General features: G+C 34.1%; 1 protein-coding gene across 5 annotated transcripts; it reads left to right on the top strand.

Moving 5' to 3' along the window:
- The first annotated feature begins 7,965 nt into the window (after window positions 1-7,965).
- Window positions 7,966-24,437, top strand: LOC137830953 (long chain acyl-CoA synthetase 8). Of its 5 annotated transcripts, none has more exons than XM_068638384.2 (12): window positions 7,966-8,351; window positions 8,817-9,385; window positions 9,494-9,574; window positions 9,688-9,954; window positions 10,666-10,797; window positions 10,879-11,052; window positions 21,155-21,384; window positions 21,719-21,836; window positions 22,602-22,733; window positions 22,860-22,994; window positions 23,096-23,302; window positions 24,038-24,437. In XM_068638384.2, exons 2-12 carry the CDS (start codon window positions 8,858-8,860, stop codon window positions 24,200-24,202), a joined length of 2,169 nt encoding a protein of 722 aa, XP_068494485.2. In that variant the 5' UTR covers window positions 7,966-8,351; window positions 8,817-8,857; the 3' UTR covers window positions 24,203-24,437. The 5 variants fall into 5 exon arrangements, with proteins under 5 accessions (XP_068494485.2, XP_090159205.1, XP_090159204.1 ...); XM_090303079.1 differs by having other exon boundaries at window positions 8,190-8,351; window positions 9,671-9,954; XM_068638386.2 differs by lacking the exon at window positions 7,966-8,351 and adding an exon at window positions 8,354-8,495.
- The last annotated feature ends 995 nt before the right edge of the window (window positions 24,438-25,432 follow it).

Here is a 25,432-nt window from a genome sequence, read left to right as displayed (position 1 = left end):
CAAATTGTAAAAATGTGTTGTATGTAAGCAATTCTCATAACCTTTTTCAGAAAACAAACTCACTCTTTTATAGGAGTTAAAACAGAAACTGTTTAAAAACATAAACTATTTAAAAAATAGAATAGGGTACTGTTAAGAAAATCAACTGGTTAAAAATCAAAACAATCAGTTGATTTTACTTAAAACACTTAGTTTGTTTCAGAAGTGGTTTTTCTTAAAAGGAAAGTGTTTAAATTGAAAATATTTTATATATTACATTTAAATATGGTTTTTCATAGATAAACACATTACTGAAAAACTACATTTTAAGATTTTCAATTAGTTGATCTACAAAATAATTGATTGAAAAACTACACCTTTCTAGAAAAGAAAAATATAATCCATTGAAAACAATTTTAACCAATTGAAAATATGGTTTTTCATAGATAAAACACATTTATGAAAAACTACATTTTAAGATTTTCAATTAGTTGATCTACATAATAATTGATTGAAAAACTACACCTTTCTAGAAAAGAAAAATATAATCTTGCTGAAAACAATTTTAACCAATTGAAAAACTACAGTTTTCTAGTAAAGAAAATTATAACCAGTTGAAAATAGTTTTAACAAATTCAAAAATTGCAACTTTCTAAAAAACAAAATTTTAACCAGTTGAAAACATTTTTTAATCAATTAAAAAACAGTTTAACCAGTTGAAAATGATTTTGTTCTTGAATACCCTTAACCATTACAAAAGAAAAAAGATAAATTAAGAAAACAAAAACAAAGCCTAAGTTACCTAGACACATAAGGCAACAAGTCTTCACGCAAGGTTTCAATTCATGGCTTCATTAAACATTTTGAGTTAAGATCCTTGAGATGTAGAACAATTATATGGAAAGAAATTTGTTGAAGATCTTCTAGGGTGAAAGAAGATTGAATACTCAAAGGTAAAGATTTGATAGGAAATCTTTTTTTTTCAAAGATGGGTTTAAAAGACTACGTAATTGAGTATGAGAAGTTTGTCATCTACCACCTTCTAGTGGGTATTCCTTTCAACTTGCCGCCACATATCCTTTATCTTCACTAGAATCATACATGGTATAGGGGACTACATACAAAATACATTGTTACACTTCCTCTCATATCATGTGATAACAAGGGAGTACGACAAGTTTTACAAGAAGCTCAACAGTCCAACTCATCCAGTGGTAATCAGCAAGGTGGAGAATAAGGTTTGCCCATAGGAGTATGGATATTAACACATTGTGTAGTAAACATGATGGTATACTAATTACACCAGAGACTCGTCCACAAGTGACTAAATGCAGTCACAAGGATGTGAGAGACATGTTGGAAGAGAAAATACACATAAAGAACAACCACAATATTTAAAGAATTATCACACCATTGAGGCATTTTCTTCCTTCATTTTTTCTTTAAAAACCTAAAGTTGGACTACTTAATTTGTTTTGAAGGAGCTTAATACTACGTAGATGAGACAAATAAAGGTTTAAAGAATTATGAGTTTCAATTGTTATATCATTTAGGAAAGGTAAACACGGTAACAAAGGTTTTAAGTAATAATACAATTCATATGTCAAAACTAGGAGGAATTGGAGTTAGTTAAAAATTTCAAGAACTTTGAGGTGGGTGGTGGTGTTATGGTTGTAAAATGTTAGTTATAAAACATAATTTGTTAAATAAGTGGATCTTAGTTTGAAACGTACTAATGAAGTTGTTAAATACTGAACATGCTAAGGATTCTTTTGTGGAAATAAATGAGATTATGAGATTCAAAGGCTGAATGTGTATGCTAAAATATAATTAAGTGAGGAAGACGAGTATTAGAGAAAATGACAAAAGTTGAATCAATTTGCATCCAAACATGACTGATATGTATTAAGATTATATATTTTTAGTAATTTAGCATGAAGAGAGACATGACTCACTTTGTAGCATTATTATAGAATAATAAAAAGAATAAAGTGAATATTAAGACAAAGTGGTTTGTTACAACACTTAAAAAGTTCAAATTGGAAATTAGACAACATAGTTATGTTTTTGTTACCTAATTAACACGATTAGTGAGATAACAAGACATTTTCAAGGGTTATGTTGTATAGTTAATGAAGAGTATTGACCTCATGTCATTTAGTTTAAGGATATATATATATATATATATATATATATATATCATAAAGATTGCAAGACTACCTAGTATATCCTATAGGTTTTAATAGATACTACAAAAAAAACACTAAGAAACCAATTCCTTGATGTTCAGTTTCACATATCATACCCAAAATAATGTTTAATTGGAACATAATTTAGTACTTAAAAGATTTGTTAATAACCTCAGAATTTGGGATGATATTTTACCTTAATAATAATAATAATAATTATTATTATTATTATTTTTTACCTTAATAAATTTTATCTACAACAATAGTTGATCCGATCGGTCATCGGTAGTCGATGACGTCAGCAGCAGAGGACCACGTGGACCGCTCGCAGGGCGACACGTGGACCAAGTGACAGAGAGATCAAGGAGACGATCGCCGAGAGCGGTCATCGGGGGTCAGTAACCAAGTGACCATCGACAAATCAGGCGGCAGAGAGGTCAGGGGACAGATCATCCAGAACGATGATCGGTGGTCAGTAGCCAAGTGGCCACCAACAGACCAATTCTCAGACTAACGCCTGGGGGCAGAACGCGAGAAGCAACAGAGCACTGATCAGTCATCGGGTGCATTGTCATCGGGGTCTCATGTTACACGCAGTTAAACTGGGACTGAGGCTCCCAGCGAGAGCGTTATACATGGACCTCGCATGAGTACACCTCAGGGAATCGCGCACGAGAGTGGCCTGAGGGAGCTAGTAAACCGATCAGTGATTGGTGACTCCCTCAACCCATTACGTGCGTGAAGGGAAAGTCGTCTGCGCAGAGAGCAACGCTTGGTGAGTGTGCCTAGACCGGCCACACCTGGCGTTCTCATGAGAGTATGCGATTTACCCAGATGAAAGAAATATGCTAAGTTACTCCGCAAGGGAATAACTTAGCACGCAAAGAGAAGCGCTAGAGCCCTTCCAGTAAGTGACATGTGTGTGGTTAGATGCGAGTCGCATGCCTCCACGTGTCGTCATCTGAGAGGGGTGTGGTCCAGATAAAGGTGCACTCCGTACCACTAAAGGTACAGACAGGTACAGACAAGCGCAACCAAGCGCAGAGACGCGCGGACACGCACAGACACCCACACTCTACTGATTCTACAGGTACACTGTCTCAGAAAAGCATAACAGGGTTCTGACACATGCCAGAAAAGCATAACAGAATTCTGTTATGCCCAGGAGCAAGAGAGAGAGACATAAAAGAGAATCAGGGAGAGAGTGAAGGGGATACGAGAAAATAGAGAGCAAGAGTTTTACACACACACTAGTTTTCTCATTTGGTGGTTCTGTGGTCTAACTTGACCGTCGGAGTGCAAACGACCGCTAGAGGCGCCGTCTGTGTGTTTTGCAGGTCACGTTTGGAGATCCAAGAGAAGGCTCTGAGGGTGATTCTGCAGAGGACGCAGTCGTGTAGACGGGACAGAGAGTGCTACAAAGCGATTCCTCCACGTTCGAGTTGCCGGCAGGATCAATAGTTATCATGTTAGTATTGACATGATTTTATTAGAAGTCTTGATGGAATAAAGTGTATAACTTCATTATTTTGGTATTTGGATTTATGAGAGTTACTTTAACATTTTTTTTTTTGAGAAAGCTAAGTTGATGTTTTGAGAAAGCTAAGTTGATGTAAAAGAGATAAAAAAAAAAAAAACTTCTTTGATTTGACAAAAAATATGCAAATAATAAAAGAAGACATTTAAAAGCCTTTGTTAGTGATCGAGTTTTCTTGTGAGATACACTCTTAAGTGAAGACTTCAATCTTGAGTGTAGAGCATTGTCACTTAAATGACCACTTGGACACTTGAGGATAGATCTCCTTAGGTGACCTATGACAACTTGAGCGAGGAGGCTCTAATTGTCCTTTTTCCATCTTGTTGAACTATAAGTCGCTTAAGTGATCTTTAACTAACGAATTATTTCACTCAAGTAACATTTTTGAAGTCTAAACCATTATTTAATTAAGGTACTCAATGTAATAATGTGATGTTATGATATTATATTGATTGAGATGATTATTGAAAGGGTTAAATATGTTTTTCGTCCTTATATTATCACGCGAAATTGGTTTTCGTCCATAATCCAAACTTTAGACCTCTTGGATGCTTGTAATATGGAAATTATTGGAATGAGTCCTTGACAACATGACATTAATTTTTTTTGTCTTAGCAAACAAACTTCTAGCGTGGATAGTATTTTGACATCCATTTGAATCGTTTGGTTTAACGCATTGTATTTAGAGAGAGAAACCAAGGAGAAAATGAAAAGTGACACTGAGAAAGTTGCATTGATTTGTCGAGAGGTAAAGAACACATTGATTCGTGATTGTGCATTTTGGTTGATTGTGAGGAGTGCATAAGTGTTTGTTAAAATTGTGATAAGTATTTCAAAATTCAATATCGTTATCAATTCAAAGTCTAAATACTTTTTCAGCAAAACATTTAACTAAAAACATAATCTACATTAAATTAAAAATAATTTACAAAATAAAGTAAAAGAAATATTAGACAGTATACAGGCAACAATTAGTTAGTTAGTTAGTTAGTTTGAGAGTTTTTCTCTCATCTTCCATGCTTTGTATATAATCTTTTGTATAGTTGCACCATATATCAATAATAGTTTCTCTCTCTTTCTCTTAATATTCTAATATGGTATCCTGAGCCACACATTTTTTTTTCTTCTCTATCAACTCATGACCTCCCCTTCCTCTTCTTCATCTTCCTCCTCTTTTTCTACCTCTAACCTTTCTGCCACTACGTTTTCCATGGCCACCTCCACCAACGTTCACCATTTCAATACCCCTATCTCTGTCAAACTCAATAATGATGACAATTTCCTTGTATGGAAACAACAGGTGTTGGCTACCCTGCGAGGTCTTGAGTTAATGCATTTCTTGGATGGAAATGTTGTTCCTTTTGAGTTTCTGCAAAACTAAAACAACCACAATTTGAAAAATCCTGCATATCGCTCTTATCACCAACAAGATCAACTTCTTCTGGCATGACTCCTTGCTTTCGTGTCTTTTTCTCTCTTGACCAAGATGGTGGGTCTTGATTCATCTGCTCAAATATGGAATCGCCTCCTCACCTACTATGCCTCTAACACTCGCGCAATGGTAAAGAAGTTCCGCCTTCTCCTAAAGACCCTAAAAAATGACCACTCCATTTCCAGTTACGTTAATGACATCAAGAAAATGTTGAACCAAGTGGTGTTCAAGCTTTGAAGAATCCAAATCCTTTGAAGGATGTTGAAGCCTCTACTGTGCTTGATGTTGCTGTGCTGGTTTAGCTTAGTTCTGGGGTAGTTTGGATGTTGTAATTCACCCTTTGATTAAATCTAAAGCATAAGCATCTCAATCTTTGTGAAAGTAAAATTAACTAAGTTAAAACAACCGATTGTTTTGTCGAAACAACCGATTGTTTGTACTTAGGTGTTTTGAGAAAAAGATTGAAAACTGTTTTTAAAATGGTTGAACTGTTAAGTACCAAAACAACCGATTGATTCGTAGAAACAACCGATTGTTTGTTTTGGGACCATAACAGAAAAGTTTTTCTGAGCTTTAAATGTTTTAACTGCTTACGCTCCAGTCATTAAATGCTTTGACCAATCTTTAAATGCAATTTAAGAGTTTGTTAAGATTTGATAACAAACTATATCTTTGAATAAATTCAGAAAAACATATTTAACAATTAATCTTTGATAAGTTTTTATTAAGAGGTTTTGAGTTTTTCAAAGAGCCGAGATTGCTAAGAGTTTGTGATTGATCAAAGTGTATGGAATAGGATTCTGCTTGTATTGATTTCAGATTTTCTTCTGTAACAAGTGTAATCCTTGTACTCTGTTAAACAAGTTTCGTTTCTGTGTTTGTTGAGATTGGCTGTGTGTTCTTAAGGGGATCAAGATCAGCAATCTTAGTGTTGGTGTGTTGACCAAGGAGAGTGTGTTTCTTGAGGTGTTCAAGGTCATTCTCTTGGTTGTTGTGTAAGTGATCAAGGTGTGGTTGCTTAGTGGATTTCCTCAGGATTTCTGAGAAGACTGGATGTAGCTCTGGATTTGAGTGAACCAGTATAAACAACTGTGTACAATCTCTATATCTCTAACTCTTTAAATTCAGGGTATAAACAACCGATTGTTTTTCTGGTAAATTCATTCTTGTTTTAAAAGTTTACGAAAATTCTCTTTAAACAATTCACCCCCTCTAGTTTAAAGTCATCTATTCTAACAGAAAATAGTTAACTCTTATTAACCAAATCTAGTGTTGATCCCTCATTTTTGGATTTTTGACGTAAACTTATGGTTGTTCAACCACTCCCATAAGTTTACGGAATGATATTAAACAATATATAGGTAATATTTTATTAGTTAGTTAGTTCGCGAGTTTTCTTTCTTGTGTTACTTTGTATATAATCTTTTGTATAGCTTCATATCAATAATATTTTCTCAATCTTTCTCTTAATATTCTAATAAGAAACAAAAACTATTAAATAAAATTAAAAATAAACATAAATAGAAAAAAAAACTCACTACTAAAGTGTTGCCTCATTTTCAAATAAAAAAAAAACATAAAACCACATATGTACTTCAACGAGATTTCGAAAAAAAAAAAAACTTGAAATCATAATACATTACACAATTTCTAATTATTTAAAAGAAAGCTCAAGTCGTAATCTCATTAATAATTTTAAAAATTAGTGTAAAGTCATAAGTTTAAGATCGACTTTAATTGTAAATTTGTAACAAATAAAACAAATTTTAAATTAAACAAAGAATAAGTCATATTTAACACTATTTCAAAATCATATTTTTAATCACAATTTACTTTTTTTTTATAAAAAATAAAAAATACTTATTTAAGTAAAAACCATCTAAAATGACATCATTTTTATAAAATAACATATCGTGAAATGCATGCGAGATATAGTTTTTTTTAAGACAATTGTTTCGAGAGTAAATTTGAACGTGCATATTCCGAGTTATAAATATCTTTAAGTAAAAGAGGATTCAGATGAAAAATATTTTCATATTTTTTTTATTTGAAATATGATTTTGGATTTAGATTTTCATAATATTTTTCTGAATTTTAGAACATATTTTGAAAATTTATTTTTCCAAAACATACTTTTTATATTTTGAATTTACAGCATAAAATTTTGTTTTTTAATTATGAATTTTATTTCCAAAATACATTAGTTTATCATAAATTTGTTTATTCAGAAAATAATTTTAAATTCTTAATTTTCAAATACAGAATAAAAAATATTTTTTAAAATTTTATAAAGTAGACCACGTGTCACAATTGGTAAGATACTAAAAGGAATTTGCATTTTCTAAATAGATAAACTTCAATTAAATAGTGATTAATTATGGAGTTTCTCGAATACTCTACCAAGATCTTTCTAAGCTAATCTAACAATTTCCTTCATGCACTACATTAATTTCAACCTGCATTCAAATTATTATTAAAAATAATAAAAATAAAAAAAACGAAAATAACTTTAAATAAAAGAAGATTGCAGATAAAAAAATATTTCTAAAATATTTTTTTAAAAAATATTTCAGATTTAGATTTCTGGAATAGATTTTTAAATTTGGGATTTTTTTTTTCAAAATATATCTTTTTTATTTTAGATTTTTTTCTGAAACGAAATTTTAACTTTAAAATCATATTTTTAAAATTTTAGATTTTTAAATCTAAAATAAAAATAATTTTAGAAAATAATAGGTATGGCGCGGTAAGAACTTCCAACATAGAATCAACCTTATTTTCAGCGCTAAAATGAATTCATAAATCGCAAAGCCTATACATGTACAATTGTACTTTTTCTGATTTTCTACGAAACCGAATCAATAAGAACGTTTGGAACTGAAGATTTTACAAGAATTTTTTATTAAGAAATTAATCCAATTGAATTTTGATGACGAGAGTTGTTTTTTCAATTATCAGAAATCATTTCTACAAATTTACACTAAAATAACATTTTTATCAATAACAAATTATAAAAAATACTATTAATATTGTACTTTATCTTAACCTCGTCATGCTACAGGTGTCGTGTAGAGTCTTACATTGTACATGTGTGATGCCAGCACTGTATGCTTAAAATTTAGAGAGAGAAACACTCCTTAGACTTAATATTATGCCTTTACTAAAATAGAGAGAAAAACACTCACACAAAACATTTCATCCTACCGAGAAAGAGGTATATTGTTTTTGTTCGATGAACATCTTTTCTTTTCTCCTTTTTCAATTTCTTTTATGGGGTTGTTGAATTCTTGTTATGGTGTAATTGGTTTGTAAAATTGTTGCGTTCTATACTTTGCCTTGAATTTCTTGTGGGGTTGATGTGAGTAGTTGTTCTAGGAGTTGATGCTGAACTTGTTTGAATCTTGGTTTATCTTTTTAATGCTACAGTAATTGATTTTCTTGCCCTCTTCTTCTTCTTCTTCTTTGGGTTTTGATCATTTTTTTATGTTGTTTTGGTCGAAATATGTTTTTCTTTTAGGTGTAAAAAATAAAGTATTTTTGGTGTAGAATGGTCGAAATCAGTATTGTTTTCTTATTTAGCCGAAGAGGGTTCCATATAAAGCGTTTTCCCTGTCTTGAATTTCTTAATTAATAAGAAAAACAAAGAAATTGTGTCAATGCTTTCTTTCATCTTTTTCAGGTAATCAAGATTGTGTTGTGCTTAAGAAGGACCACTGAAGGATGGTTGATTCAAAGGGTAGTTCGTGGTTAAAAAGTCTAAATATCAGTGACATATGGAAAGATCATGGAGAATGTGGAGCTCTGGCAGCTATAGTCATAAGCATCCTTGTTCCTGTTTTGTTTTCAGCTTTGTTCTTCGCAAAGAAAAAAGGAAAAATAAGAGGTGTGCCTGTAGAAGTTAGTGGCGAGGCAGGTTTTGCAATACGTAATGCTAGAAAAACTGAGTTGGTTGAAGTTCCTTGGAAAGGGGCTCCAACCATGGCTCATCTGTTTGAGCAATCATGTGATAAATATACCCGAAATCAATTTCTTGGAACAAGAAAACTAATACAAAGGGAGTTTGTTTCATCTAGTGATGGCAGGAAGTTTGAGAAAGTTCATTTAGGAGACTATGAATGGGAAACCTATGGAGAGGTATTTGCTCGTGTGTCCAATTTTGCATCTGGTCTTCTTAAGTTAGGTCATCTTATAGATAGCCGTGTTGCCATTTTCTCTGATACAAGGGCTGAGTGGCTCATTGCCCTTCAGGTAAATTTGCTTTATTTGTGTTATTTCCATGTCTCATTCCATTACCTTTTGGCTTAACAGTTCTGAATTCACAAATTTTAATGAAAATCTTTGTTTGCTGAACTTCAGGGTTGCTTCAGGCAGAGTGTAACAGTTGTTACTATTTATGCTTCTCTAGGAGAGGATGCCCTGATCCACTCACTAAATGAGGTAGGAAATTATCATCTCTTGCATAATTTTAAAAATTAGGCGACAATAGTTGATGAATCTAGTGACTAAAAGTGATGGGCATGTTCTCACTTGAAGCTTTGGAATGTGGACAGACTGAAGTATCTACTCTGATCTGTGACTCCAAGCAGTTGAAGAAGTTGGATGCAATAAAATCAAGACTAACATCTATACAAAATGTTATTTACTTTGAAGATGATGAGAAAGAAGATTCTTCCTCAGGAAGTTCGAGTGGTTGGACAATTGCATCTTTTGGTGAAGTTGAGAAACTTGGGAAAGAAAATCCTGTTGAGCCAAACCTGCCTTCTAAGAATGATACAGCAGTTATCATGTACACAAGTGGAAGTACAGGTCTGCCAAAGGTTTGTTTCTTCTTCAACTATTGTTGTAGGTGTGGTCTCTTTCTGTGTCTGATATTTGTGATTTGCTGCGTTCTTGCAAAATGTTTTGTCCAGACTGGTCATTAAATGTCATGCCTGTTAACTAATGTAGTCAGTAAGCATAAGTAGTTAGAGTATTGACTTGTATTAAGAAGTGAATTTTAAGCCTAATTCAACTTTACAAAACTAAATCTAAATGGTGAGGTTGCATCCACCTATACACTATGAAATGTGCTTACCCATACACTATGAAATGTGCTTACCCGCCTATACACTATGAAATGTGCTTACCCGCCTATACACTATGAAATGTGCTTACCCGCCTATACACTATGAAATGTGCTTACGCGCCTATAAACTATGAAATGTGCTTACGCGCCTATACACTATGAAAGGTGCTTACCCCGCCTATACGCTATGAAAGGTGCTTACCCGCCTATACGCTATGAAATGTGCTTACCCGCCTATACGCTATGAAAGGTGCTTATCTCTAATCGAAATGCGATTTTAGATCTTGGTATGACTTTATTATGAACATGTTTTTAGGTGGTAAATTATAACCAATAACCATATTAAGTCATTCTGCAGATATGATTAGAAATTTCTAGTCTGCTAACATTAAGAGTATCCCCAACAGGTCAGTGTGTTTATTTAGCTTTGATTTTGAGCGTTGATATTTTTTTAATCATTCAGGGTGTTATGATTACTCATGGGAACATTGTAGCCACTACAGCAGCGGTTATGACAGTGATTCCAAATCTAGGTAGCAAGGATGTGTACCTGGCATACTTGCCCCTTGCTCATGTTTTTGAAATGGCAGCAGAGGTGATTTCTTCTTAGCCTTCTTCTAACTGTTGAAGTAGTTGATGGTATTATCCCCAAGACTAACTTATTGTGGTTGTCCAGTCTGTAATGCTGGCTGCAGGTTGTGCAATTGGTTACAGCTCTCCGCTGACTATGACTGACACATCTAATAAAATCAAGAAAGGAACCAAGGGAGATGCCACTGTGTTGAAGCCCACACTATTGACAGCAGTACCAGCTATTCTTGATCGTATTCGAGATGGAGTTGTAAAAAAGGTGTGAATCAGACCAATGCTCTACATGGGCACTTTCTTTCATACATATTGTTACTTATGCTCCGTCCTTTCTATTCTGTGTCTGCAACAGAGATAGCTCCTTTGTTATGGAAACCTTCATAAAATTCCCTTATGTTTACAAAGTAAATAGGTTGAATTTTTTTTTAATAGGTAACTTGAGAATACAGCTGTGCTTCATTGTTTTTTACCTCAAATTTAGCTCATGGATGTTTTGTGGTTAAATGCCATTTCTGCTCTCATATTGCATTAAGCAAAGAGGATGAATGGATTCGTTTGGTGCAGCTGGGTTGAATATTAATTTTGGGCTCCAACCATTTTGCATTGACGGTATAGCTACACAAAATGAGTGTGCTCTTCCTTTTTTCTCAACTTGAAAGGGTAAAAGGGATAGAAATGGAATTTGACCTAAGAACATCCAGGAGCTAGTGGCTAAATTCATGAATATGTTAGGCTTGTATTTGAAATTGAATTATATTTTTAATATAAATATTGCAGAGGTTTGTTTATGTTTTCATAATGGAGGTCTGTATGGGCATGGCAGGGAGTACCAACAACATATTCTTTTTCATTAAGCCGCCACATGAATAAAATAATTCTGTTGATATATTAAACTAAGTTTTCAATAAATCAATTTAAATTGAACTATTTCCAAATGGTTTTTCTATTTCTTTTATCTTCCTCTCACCTTTAGATTTAATTTTGTTAGGACAAAAGGAGTAGTTGCTTGGAAGCATCAAAGGAAGACATAATAGTTAATTACAGAAATGTGGATATAATTACAGATACCAGGATCACATCTTTATAATTAGAAATATCAGGATCATATTTGTATTATTCTAGGATCATGTCTTTGTTATTGGAGGATATCGAATTTCATCTATATATTGTATTGATTTTTTTTCTCAATATAAATTAATCACTTGTGTTGTCTTGTCATAGAAATACCCAATTTTAGCTCAATATTTTTCTTTTTCTTATAATTTAACATGGTATCTAGAGCCTCTTGAAAACTGTGGTATCTAGAGCCTCTTGAAAACTATGTTGGCACTCTGCTGTTTCCGAAAGAGTTTTGTTTCAGAAAAACTGTTTCTGATGATATTCATAGAGGAGCTATGCTTTTTATAGAATACTAAAACTTAATAATGAAAAATCCTAATTTATGATGGATATAATCTATCCCTATAATTCAGGATCAATGAGCGTGTACAATAAATACAGAATATATTGTTAGCCAATTAATCCTCCTAATTATGAAATGTAATTAAATCTCTTAATTGTGTAATTAAAACTATACAAGGAAATATTATCTGCAGCATTAATAAAGGGATTCTGACACCCCCTCAAGTTGGCATGTGCAAGTTGATTTCCAAATGATTCAAATGGTGTAGACATTGTCCCATTATCCAATTTCTCCTTATGAAATGTGTGTCTACTTCAACATGCTTAGTTCTATCACGTTGTACTGAATTATGTGCAATTTTTATTTCTAACTTGTTATCACAATATAAGCTCATAGGCTTCTTCCAATCAATCTTTAGGTCTTCTAAAATTATCTTTAGCAATAGTATTTCACAAATCCCTAAGGCCATGGCTCTAAACTCTGCCTCTGCACTTGATCTTACCTGTTTCTTGCTCCTCCAAGTGACTAAATTTCCTCCAAGAGAAGTGCAATATTCGGAGGTAGATCTTCTGTCATCTATAGAACCTATATAGTCAGTTGTAGGCTTCTAAGATCATCTCATTCCCATTTGTAAATAGAGTTCCTTTTCCAGGGGTTCCTTTCAAGTATTGTAGAATGCGATGAACAACTATGAGACGAGTCTCCTTTGGATTATGCATGAGCTGACTTACAACCCCTATAACATAGGTAATGTTGGGCCTAGTGTGAGACAGGTAAATCAATTTCCTGATCAGCCTTTGATAAGATTGTCTATCCAAAGCTACATCTTCAATTGATTCCCCAAATTTGTGATTTTGTTCATTAACTGGCTCTACTAGTTTAATTTACCAGTTTCAGTCAATATATCCAGCACATAGTTTTGTTGGGAGATGAAAATACCATGATGGGAGCCACTTCAATGCCCAAGAAATATTTCAATCTGCCTAACTCATTAATTTCAAATTTTGTTATCAAACATTTTTTAAGGCTTCCATTCCTACCTAATCGTTTCCACTTAGAACCACATCATTTCCACTTAGAACCACATCATTTCCATAGACAATTGGTGTAATAACTCCCCCTGAAGCTGAATGCTTAATAAACAGTGTATGGTTACCTTGGCTTTGCTTGTATCCCATGGTCTTCATTATAGTAGTAAACTTGTCAAACCATACTCTAGGAGATTGTTTCAATCCATATAGTGTCTTTCGTAGTTCACACACCTTTACCTCCTTGGCTTTAAACCCAGGTGGGACCTTGTTAGGATCCAAGAATTATAAAGAGAAGAAAAGAACAAGAAATAGGAGAGCACTCTCTCCTCCAAGGGTTTCCCCTTCACAAAGAGCTAAAGCTCAATCTACAAAAATATTACACACTCCCCTCCCCCTCTCCTTCTTTCTTATTTATATCTAACTAGCAAATCAAATAACAAACTCATGACTATTCTAATTCTAACTAACTCCTCCTCCTCTATGTGTAACCTAACAATACACTCTTCCAGAAAACAACCTTGTCCTCAAGGTTGGAACAGTGGAACCTTTTCTCCGTGGCTCATCTTCAACACCATGATCTTTATCTACGCTTCCTGGAAGTATTTTGTGATATTGTCTATCTTAGGGAGGGAACCCATTGGCTACTGCATGCAAATTCAGGTCTGGAGGCTTAGGTGGTGGTGGGAATGAGTGGGGGTTTTGTATAAAAGTCTTTGCACCCAGTAAGTTGAAATTCCAAGATTCTGAGGTCATTGATGTTCTAGCCACCTTCATTATGAAATCTTGATTCCACAATGATTTCTTATGCTTATGAAGTAAATCTGAATTTTTGAAAAAATGATGCTTGGTTGCATCTCCACCTTCAAATTTCTTACTGGATAGCTCTATAATTGGCCTCTCAAGAAAAAGATCATTACAGCACATAGTCTTCACTTTCTTTATTGATGCATCCCCTTCTGCCCTTATCATTTCAGTTTCTCTTGCAAATCTCACTTCATTTTTGGTTTTTTCTTCGCTGCAGAGAATGTGATTCTTCATATCTGAACCTTCTCCAACATCTTGGATCCTCTTCTCTTCATCATTAACATATTTCTCTCCTCCCTCCGAGATTTTGTCCCCTTTCTTGATGTCCCACAACAATTCTTTAATTTCTTTCAAGTCCAGAAGGCTTTCCTTCAAGAACATTGTGTCCGCTCTAACAGATTTCTTTCCTCCCTCAGACATTCTGTCCCCTTTCTTGATGTCCCGCAACATTTCTTTTATTTCTTTCAGGTCAAGCTTCAACCCAATAATGTATGCTCTCATTTCCGAAATCCATCTTCCTTGTTCGCTGGTCAACTCCTCCAATTCAGCGGTCCTCTGTTCCATCCTCTTTGTGTATCCTAACAATCTCTCTTGTTCAGATCCGGCAGGTCAGACCAATTTGTTAGGATCCAAGAATTATAAAGAGAAGAAAAAGAAAGGTTTTTATTGAATAGAAAGAAAAGAACAAGAAATAGGAGAGCACTCTCTCCTCCAAGAGTTTCCCCTTCACAAAGAGCTAAAGCTCAATCTACAAAAATATTACACACTCCCCTCCCCCTCTCCTTCTTTCTTATTTATATCTAACTAGCTAATCAAATAACAAACTCATGACTATTCTAATTCTAACTAACTCCTCCTCCTCTATGTGTAACCTAACAGACCTCCATGTAAATTTCTTCCTCAAGATTGTCATGAAAGCTATTTGTGACATCATATTGCTGCAAACTCCATCTATAATTAGTTGCTAAAGACAATAAATTCTGATAATATTCATTTTGCAATAGGTGAAAAAGTTTAAAGATACTAACCCTTGTCTTGTACCTTTCTAATGTCCCATCTACCTTGTATTTAACTGTACTCACCTACATCCAACAAGATTTTTTCCTTATGTAGATGCATCTAGAATATACTAGCATCAATTTATGAACTTGAGTGTCTATTGGAGGATATTTTTGGAGTAAAAGCATGAATTGAAGTTTCACATTTGGTAGGAATGTGCTAGACAAATAATGTATAAGTGAGAAGTACCCACAAATTTGTTGCTTCAAGTTTACTTGTATGGTTTTCTTGTAGTTAGTTTATGGAGATCTCTTGGTATTTTACTCTTTTCATATTTCCCAAAAGGTGCAAACCGAGTAAACTACTTGATGTGATACATAAGCCATGAAACTCTCACCTAATAGACTGGTATCGAGTTAGACTCTCTTCATGATAGGGACTTCAATTTTATGGGATTCTTAATTTTCACATCAAGCTTTTAGGGGTGGGTTCTCAAGTGTTTGGGTGTTTATCAATTGGTACCGGAGTTGGTTGTCAATATGTTGAAAAAGGATATGAGTGTAGGGTTTAGATTAATAAAGAAGTTGAGTGTTCTAAAATGTGGGTTTTGAGATGTTGACTCTAAAGGAATGATAGGGACTTGGATATTAAGGTGTGTTTGAGTCCTACATCGAGTAATATAAAATGCTCAACATAGTCAAAATGGAGAGTTAGATTGTGGAAGATCCATGATTTCGAACCTTATGTTTGTTCTTGTGCCTACATATGATCATAACAATGTGAGATGGGTGGGATTGTTGTTGAATATCGAAAAAACAAAGAATCGTCGTTTTGAGTCAGCGGTTTTTTTTTGTTTCAAGCCCAATAAAAGAATGACTTCCCCTCTTCTTCACATACCTTCACATACAAATAAATGGCTTGGGTCTTCAACTCTTTCATTTTCAACTTTGTGCGTGGTCTTCATCTTCTTCTATTTGGGTGTGGTCATTTGCGTGTTGTTCCAATAAGATGCGGTATGTGGTGTTGGTTTCCGTTTCGTTTCTCTTTCATCTACTGCATTTTTTTTTTCATTTTTCCATTCGTGTGTGGTTTCTTTAGTTTCTGCTTTTCCATCTCCTTGGTGTCATTGTGTCTCATCATTTAGAAACTTATACTGATTTACAAAATAAAACGCAGAAGCACCATTACGTTATGATGGCTTTGGGAATTTGGGCTTCTAACCCTCCCGCTAGTGATGTTGCTGCTGACAGTTCCTTCTCACAAAATGTTCACTCTAAAAATGTGGTAAAAAATGCTTTGGGCAGTAGAATAGACATGGCTTGGAAGCATGGAGCATGTCTTAATGGAGATCCAAGAAAAATTCAATGCAAATTTTTCCAAAAGACTATAACAGGACCACTTCGTGGGACTCAAAAAGGATGCAATTGCTTGCAAAAGTGACTGAAGCAGTAAAAAAAAGTTTGAGGTTGTTGTGGGTTTGCAGCAAAGATTAATGAAAAATCAAGGTTTGATATTGAGGATGCTGATGTAGAAACTGAAGAAAAGAAAGAGGACTGAAGAGTAGGGTGAGAGCAGCAAATAGAAATATTTATAAAAAGAAGGCAGTAAGCTCATACCATTTAATGTATCAAGAAGCAAAGCATTTAGGAGAATGTTTGATTTAGTTTCAAATTATGGCCCAGGAGATCAGAGTAAAGTTCTTGATGGAGGAAGTTATGGCAACAAAAGATGTTATTGACAAAATGATTGATTTTGTTTTAATTATTTACATTATTTTCATAGGTATATTGTTGCATAATCAGGAGAATTATGTTATAATTAAGTGCAGATTTCATTTTATATTTATTAGGACAGATTTGTTAGTGATTTGATTTGTACAGCTTTAAACACTCATTATTTCTGGCTTTCATTGCCTATTATTTCTTTCTTTAATTAGGTTGTAAAACAGTCTATAAATAGAGACTGTAATCACATTTGTAAGATATTTCAGAAATATATTTCATCTATTTCTTTCCACTCGATATCAGAGCTTTTGATCTAGGAGACTCTGCTTCCGCAATTTTTTTTAGCCTTCATTGCTGTAATCATTTTCCTTGACAGCCTTCATTGCTGCAATTATTTTTTTTTTTTGACAGCCTTCATTGCTGCAACTTTCTATTTTCCTTATCCTTTCTCCATTGACCACCACCATCACCTTGCACCATTGACCGTTACTGCCACCGCCATTGACCACCGCCGACCACCACCATCGACCACCACTGCCGTCGCTCGCCAGAAACTGCACTGCTCGCCGGAACTGCCACTGCTCGCCGGAAACCGCTACCGGAAATCCGACGGATTTTTTTTTGTCTGTGAACAGGATCAAATTTTGCCAATCTGAAAAACTCAGTTGGTTTTGAACTCTCATGGACTCCTTTAATAAGCCATCTAGCTATTGTTCCTTTACTATGAGTGGTAAGAGTTCTAGTTTTTTATCCTTTAATGCTTCTAGTACTGAAAATATCTGGATTATAGACTCTGGTGCTACTGATCATATGACACCTCATTCCTCTTCTTTTTCATTCTACACTACTTTATCCGATAAGCCATATATTACTGTTGCTAATGGTTCCACTACCCCCATTAATGGTCGTGGTAACATTCACCTTCAACCTTCATTTCCTTTAAAAAATGTGCTTCATGTTCCCAAACTATCCAATAACCTCTTGTCTATTCAAAAGATTACCCAAGATTTAAATTGTGCAGTGGTATTTTTCCCTTCCCATTGTGTTTTTCAGGATTTTGCCATGGGGAAGACTATTGGAATTGCTAAAGAGCAGGGCGGGTTATATTATTTACAGCATGAAGAAAGTAAAAAGGGTGCTAGACTACAGGCACACACTTCTAATCTTCAGCAAGGTCGTGAATCTTGGTCATCCTCTCAGATATGGCTTCAACACAGACGTCTTGGTCATCCTCCATTTAGTACCCTAAAGTCCTTATTTCTTGTTTTATTTACAAAAGTGTCTGCTGAGTCATTTCATTGTGATGTTTGTCAGTTTGCTAAACACCATCGGACAACTTTTCCTCCCAATGGTAATAAAAGTTCTAAACCTTTTGATCTTTCAGATGTATGGGGCCCTTCACTTATTCCTAATATCTCGGGTGCAAAATGGTTTGTTTCGTTTATTGATGATTGTACTCGGGTTACTTGGATATTCCTCATCAAAGATAAGTCTGAAGTTTTTCACTTGTTTGTAAAGTTTTACAGAATGATTCAAACACAATTTGAAAGTCCAATTAAGAGATTGCGTTTTGATAATGGAAGAGAATATGTGAACCAAAACCTTTCCAAGTTCCTTGAGGAAAATGGAGTTGTTGAATTAACCTGTGTGGACACTCCTCAACAAAATGGGGTTGCTGAAAGGAAAAATCGTCATCTCCTTGAGGTTACTTGAGCTTTACTTTTCCAAACATTTGTTCCTACATCTTACTGGGGGGAAGCAGTCTTGACTGCCACTTATTTGATTAATAGATTACCCTCTCGGGTTCTAGAGCAGGTTATGACCACATTCTATCCTTCTATTCCCATGTTGAATAGTCTTCAGAATCGTGTCTTTGGTCGTCCTGCTTTTGTCCATGTTCATAGTCCTTATCGGGGTAAGTTAGATCCTCGTGCCATCAAATGTGTCTTCATCGGTTATGCCCCCAACAAAAAGGGGTACAAATGTTATCATCCTCAAAGTCGTAAAGTTTATATTTCCAAAGATGTCACCTTCCATGAAACAGAGTCTTTCTTTCCTAGTTCTCAGCTTTAGGGGGAGAGTATTCAAGAAGCTGAGGACCTTGAGTTGCCACCTTTTCCTTTGTTGCAGGATTTCGTTCTTAGGGAGGATGACAAAGACCCTGCACCAACATCATTACCAGAGAAGAATAATGAAGACAAATATTTTGGAAAACAATATTAGCGAAGGCAACAAGAACCCTTCCTGGTCGAACAGCAACTTCAATGGTCTGAACCGGAGGTAAGAACTCATACCAGTGAGACTCTTGAGGACACCTTAAATACTGCTTTTGAACCTAACCTAAATGATTTACCTATTGCCTTGAGAAAAGAAAAAAGATCTTGTGCCAAATATCCTATATCCCAATTTGTGTCTACAGAAAAATTTTCTATGTAGCACCATAGTTTTCTTTCAGCTATTGATTCTATCAAAATCCTTACATCAGTACAAGAAGCCTTAAAAGATGAGAATTGGATTCGAGCCATGAATGAAGAAATGAGCGCGTTAGAAAGGAATGAGACTTGGGAGATTGTAGAGAGACCAAAAGATAAGAAAGCAGTGGGTTGTAGGGGATATACACAGTTAAGTATAAGACTGATGGCACATTGGATCGGTATAAAGCAAGGTTGGTTGCAAAAGGGTACACTCAAACCTATGGAATCGATTATGAGGAGACTTTTGCTCCAGTGGCAAAAATGAGTACCGTCAGGATTATTCTCTCCCTGGCGACACACTTTGGTTGGGCAATGCATCAATTTAATGTTAAAAAATGCCTTCTTGCATGGAAGCTTGGAGGAAGAAGTATACATGGAGATTCCACCTGGTTATGGTATTGTTAATGAAGGGAATAAGGCTAAGAAGGCCCTATATGGTCTTAAACAATCACCTCGTGCTTGGTTTGGAAGGTTTACTCAAGCTATGGTATCTTTGGGGTACCGACAAAGCTAAGGTGACCATACTCTGTTTATAAAACATTCTCAGAATGGTAAACTCACTCTACTTTTGGTCTATGTAGATGATATGATTATAACAGGTGATGATGAGATTGAAAAACAAAATTTGAGGGAGAGACTAGCTGCTCAATTTGAAATGAAGGATCTTGGGAAGCTGAAGTACTTCCTTGGGATAGAGGTTGCTTACTCGAGACAGGACATCTTTATTTCTCAAAGAAAATACATCCTTGATCTTCTAAAAAAGATTGGTAAGTTGGGTTGTAAGCCCACTGGAGTGCCAATAGAGCAAAATCATAGGATTGGGAATGATGAGGAAAACCCAAAAGTGGAGAAGACACAATATCAAAGACTTGTGGGAAAACTCATTTATCTTTCACACACTAGGCCAGATATAGCCTATGCAGTTAGTGTGGTTAGTCAATTTATGCATGATCCAAGAGAAAGACACTTGCAGGCAGTAGATAAAATTATTCAGTACTTAAAAGCCCCTCCAGGAAAAGGATTGCTATTCAAAAAGGGGGAAAACTTATCCATGAAAGTATATACTGATGCTGACTATGCAGGATCGATTGTTGATAGGAGATCCACCACAGGCTACTGCATGTTCTTGGGTGGAAATCTGGTGACATGGAGGAGCAAAAAAAAGCAAAATGTAGTTGCAAGATCAAGTGCAGAGGCAGAATTTAAAGCAATGGCTCAAGGGGTATGTGAACTCTTATGGATGAAGATCATACTTGATGAACTAAAAATAAAATATGAAGCTCCTATGGGTTTGGCATGTGATAATAAGTCTGCTATCAGTATTGCACACAATCCGGTTTAACATGATCGAACAAAGCACGTAGAGATAGACCGACACTTTATTAAAGAGAAGTTGGATGATGGTCTTATAGCCATTGAGTACATCCCTTCAAGACTCCAATTGGCAGATATGTTTACTAAGGGACTTCCCACAAAACAATTTGAAGATCTTACTTGCAAGTTGGGAATGATAGATATACATTCACCAACTTGAGGGGGAATGTTGCATAATCAGGAGAATTATGTTATAATTAAGTGCAGATTCCATTTTACATTTATTAGGACAAATTTGTTAGTGATTTGATTTTATTTGATTTGTACAGCTTTAAACACTCATTATTTCTGGCTTTCATTGCCTATTATTTCTTTCTTTAATTAGGTTGTAAAACAGTCTATAAATAGAGACTGTGATTCACATTTGTAAGATATCTCAGAATATATTTCATCTATTTTTTTCCACTTATATATATATATACGCGCGCTAGGTGCTTATCATTTGTCTACACACTCACATCAACTTTTTCAGCTCTTACTGTTGTTAAATGCTTTTAATTAAACTATTTGCTGAATGGTTGTTTCTCTTCCTCACCATTTCATACACCGTATGTAGGTTGAGCAAAAAGGGGGCCTTGTGAAGAATCTTTTCCATTTTGCTTACAAGCGCCGACTGGCTTCTGTGAAAGGAAGTTGGCTTGGGGCTTGGGGATTGGAAAAGTTGGTGTGGGATACCATTGTCTTTAAACAAATTCGTTCTGTACTTGGAGGCCAGCTCCGATTTATGCTTTGTGGGGGAGCTCCTTTATCTGGAGATTCACAATATTTCATCAATATCTGCATGGGGTAATGGTTCCCATTTTTATACTACATAATACTTTGTTGCAACTAACTGGTATTTGAATATGTATGTGTCCTTGCATGTGTATTCATACACCTCTATTCTAGGTGGATAAAGCTATGCATAGTTTGCATGTTAGATTCACTTCAAAGCGAAATTCTATCTAAATAGCAAATGTAAGATAATATATATCTATTTGTATTTTCTACTTGCATGAATATTATGGAATGAACATTTTCTTGGTGAAAAGTTATACAATCTAACAAAACCCATCCATCTATCCACCCTTAACTTTAACCAATATACACTAACAACATGTACTTATTGAGTTGTTGATAGGGCTCCTATTGGGCAAGGATATGGCTTGACTGAAACATTTGCTGGGGCTGCGTTCTCCGAGTGGGATGACTACAGTGTGGGACGTGTTGGTCCACCACTTCCTTGTTGCTACATTAAGGTATGCCATATGTCCCTTCAACCAAAAAAACAGTGCAATGAACTTCCAAGTACTATTCATTCATACATATTGCATTGCTTTATGGTAATGGCCATTAATTCTTATGGTTTAATGCTTGTGGGTGATAAGTCTCACTAAACATCAATAGTAAGAAGTTAGTAACGTATGAGAAACATGGTTATGAGATCAGACATGCTGGCTCGATTGAGAATTGGTCTCTTGTTGTGATGTAAAACCGGTGAAGCACAAGATCAATATCAAGCTGGTGAAAACGACCAGTGTCGAACTTGGTCAACAAAAAAAGGAATACATCACAATTTTTTTCCTTTAAAAAAATAAATCTAAAATATTAGCCATTTTCATTCTTACTCTATATATAAACTTGTTATTATTATTGAAACTTCAATTTACGTATGATAAGCTTTTTCTTATTAAACTTTTATATGTATTTTAAATGTTACAATTTACAAACATATAAATATATGTTTTATTTGCATTATAAAATTGTGATATTGTATTTTTTAATATTATTGTGCATTTTTAATCATTAAAATGTTTTTTTAGTGCTGGTTAGACCCTGGTTGAACCATTAAAGCCTAAACTAGTGCCTTGACTAATTTAATGGAGGAATGGTCTGGTTTTAAAAACATTGATGAATAATATAAAAATATCTCATAATCTGTATGTTTTAGAACTCTAGAGTTGGTGCTACGTAGAAGGTCTTACATGGTGGGACTTGATTTCTCTATTAATGTGGTTGTATAGCTTATTTCTTGGAAAGAAGGAGGGTATCTGACATCAGATAAACCAATGCCAAGGGGAGAGATTGTAGTTGGAGGATTTAGCGTAACAGCGGGTTACTTTAAGAATGAAGAAAAAACTAAAGAAGTGTTCAAGGTAATTTCCAAACTTTAAGTTGTATTCTTGTCATTTTTCCTTTTTAATTTTCCTTAACTACTCTTGAATCTGTTTTAGCATTATACTAAGCCACATTACATTTTTTGGTTTTTGAACGTATTACAGGTTGATGAGAAAGGTATGCGCTGGTTTTATACTGGCGATATTGGGCAATTTCATCCTGATGGGTGTCTTGAAATCATAGATAGGAAGAAAGATATTGTCAAACTTCAACATGGAGAATATATATCTCTTGGAAAGGTAACTCAAACTATACATTGTTCATTCTGGTATCTGGATGAAATACTGACACAAGATCCACAATAACTTTTTTCTGGCCTTACATTGTGACTTAATTGTAGGTTGAGGCAGCACTATCATCATGTGATTATGCAGACAATATGATGGTTTATGCAGATCCCTTTCACAATTACTGTGTGGCTCTAGTTGTTGCTTCACAACAGTCTCTAGAGAAGTGGGCCCAACAAGCTGGTATAGATTACCAAGATTTTCCTGATCTGTGTAACAAGCCTGAAACTGTCAAGGAGGTTCTGCAGGCTATTTCCAAGGTTAGTGTTAGGTATCTATAGATATCTGTTGTAAATAGCATACTATTAGCATAAAAAATATTCTCAATATATCTAGTAATTAGGAAAAACATATCTTGAGAATCTTCCTATTCATTTCAACATATCTTTACTTCCTTTTTTTTAAAGGTTTTGATTATTGCAAATGGAGATTATGAGAATATACTTGATGTGATTGATATCAATAAAATAATTTTTTATTGTCTTACATAGCTCCTGATCTTGGGAGCTCGGTTCTGGCTGCTCCATTAACCGCTGTCACCATTGTTGTTTGCCATCGTTGTTGATGTTAGTGGTGGGCTAGAAAGGCTTCTGATTTGGTTCTTTTGTTAGACATTTTGTTTTGTTACTAATCATAGTGATGGGTGAATCTCTTTCTTTTATAAAAACTCATGCTAGTTATCACTAGGCTAACACCTCAAAATCCACCCATCATCTTTCATCACATGAAACATAACATAAAAGAGAAAATAGAGGAATACAAAATATGGGACCAAACCAAAATCCATGCAACAAAAAGGAACACAACCTAGCACTGAATAAAAATTCAAACTAAGACAAGGAGGTATAGTAGAGTACCAAAAAAACCCAAATTAGCCAATTTATCATTACAATTATTGCCTTGCCAAATCGTAGAGGAGGTGGCCTTTGGTCAATCTATAGCCATTGTATATGCTGCATGGTTGATGTCTCATTTCCTTGATTTGTTGTCTTCAGGTTGGAAAAGCTGCAAAGCTGGAGAAATCTGAAATCCCTGCAAAGATCAAGTTGCTGGCGGATCCATGGACTCCTGAATCTGGATTAGTCACTGCTGCTCTCAAGATAAAGAGAGAGCAGCTGAAAGCCAAATTCAAAGATGATCTTCAGAAGCTCTATGCATGAAATGGTGTGTCTAACCTCTCTTCAGTTTCTTGGTTGTTGAATGTTCAATGTATGTAACATGTCACATCTATCTTTTTTTCAATAATCTCATTTTGCCTTTAAAATAGAAATTATATAACTTATGTGACATAATAAAATCATACTCCACATATTACTTGGATGTCAACATTAATTCATGCCACTTAGTGAGATGAACAAGTGTGTCTCAATTCAATTATATTATTTTTTGTCCTAATTCATTTTATAAAATAATTTTTATATTTAAAAAAACTAAAATAAGATTATTTTAAAAATATTTATGAATTATAACTTATATTTAACATAAATATTTATGTTTTATTTTATTATTTTTTATGATCCATAAGTCCAATATAGTCAAACTGAAAACTCTTTGAGAATAACTTTTGACAGAAATAATATGATCGAAAGAACTTATTTGAAATTAGCTTAAAATAAAAATTTATTAGAAAAACTATATGGGAAGGTTTTATAACTAGATTATGAATAAGCTTATTTAGCTTAAAAATAACTCGTTTTTTTATGTAAGAGTTTGAAAGAGCACAACAAGATGAAATAAGTTAACCTTGTTGTACTGCAGTAAACATCTTGTTTTATAAGAGTTCTTCAACTTTGATCATTTCAACTTTAATAATCAATTTAACAGACGATATGATTCCAAAACTATTTTATTAGAAATTTCATAATAGATATTTATTTTTTATTAGATTATGATACATAAATATATTTTATATATTTTATCACATATGTCCTTGATCTTTACATTGTACTATTTCTACATTATCAAGTAGTAATATTATTTTATTTTACAATAAGATAGGGAATAGATTAATTAAGAATTAATATGGGTCCATTAAGCACCAAATGAACATCTAAATTATAAGCAAAACTCAGAGATATATTTCTCTTGAGAGAATACAAGAAAAAGATAGAAAAATGAGGGATATATATCGTATAAATAAAATTGTATCAAACAACAATTGAATAAAACAGATTTTTAGAATAACTCTAGATCTGCATCAACAGGAAATCTGATATTTTTTTAAGACTCGGAAGAAAAGTCCCTCTCAATACATATATTTAATAATTAAATTTTTAAAAAATATAACTAATTATTATATTAATTAAATTAAATATTATTTTAAAAATAAATAAAAAATTAATATTTATAGTAGTTTTTATTATCAATAAAAATTATAAAATAATTTTTAA

The sequence above is a fragment of the Phaseolus vulgaris genome, chromosome 6 (genome assembly GCF_051622355.1).
Source record: "Phaseolus vulgaris cultivar YP4 chromosome 6, ASM5162235v1, whole genome shotgun sequence".
Lineage (NCBI taxonomy): Eukaryota > Viridiplantae > Streptophyta > Magnoliopsida > Fabales > Fabaceae > Phaseolus > Phaseolus vulgaris.
The sequence above is the reverse complement of the archived record's forward strand: the minus strand, read 5'-3'. Positions and strand labels throughout refer to the sequence as shown.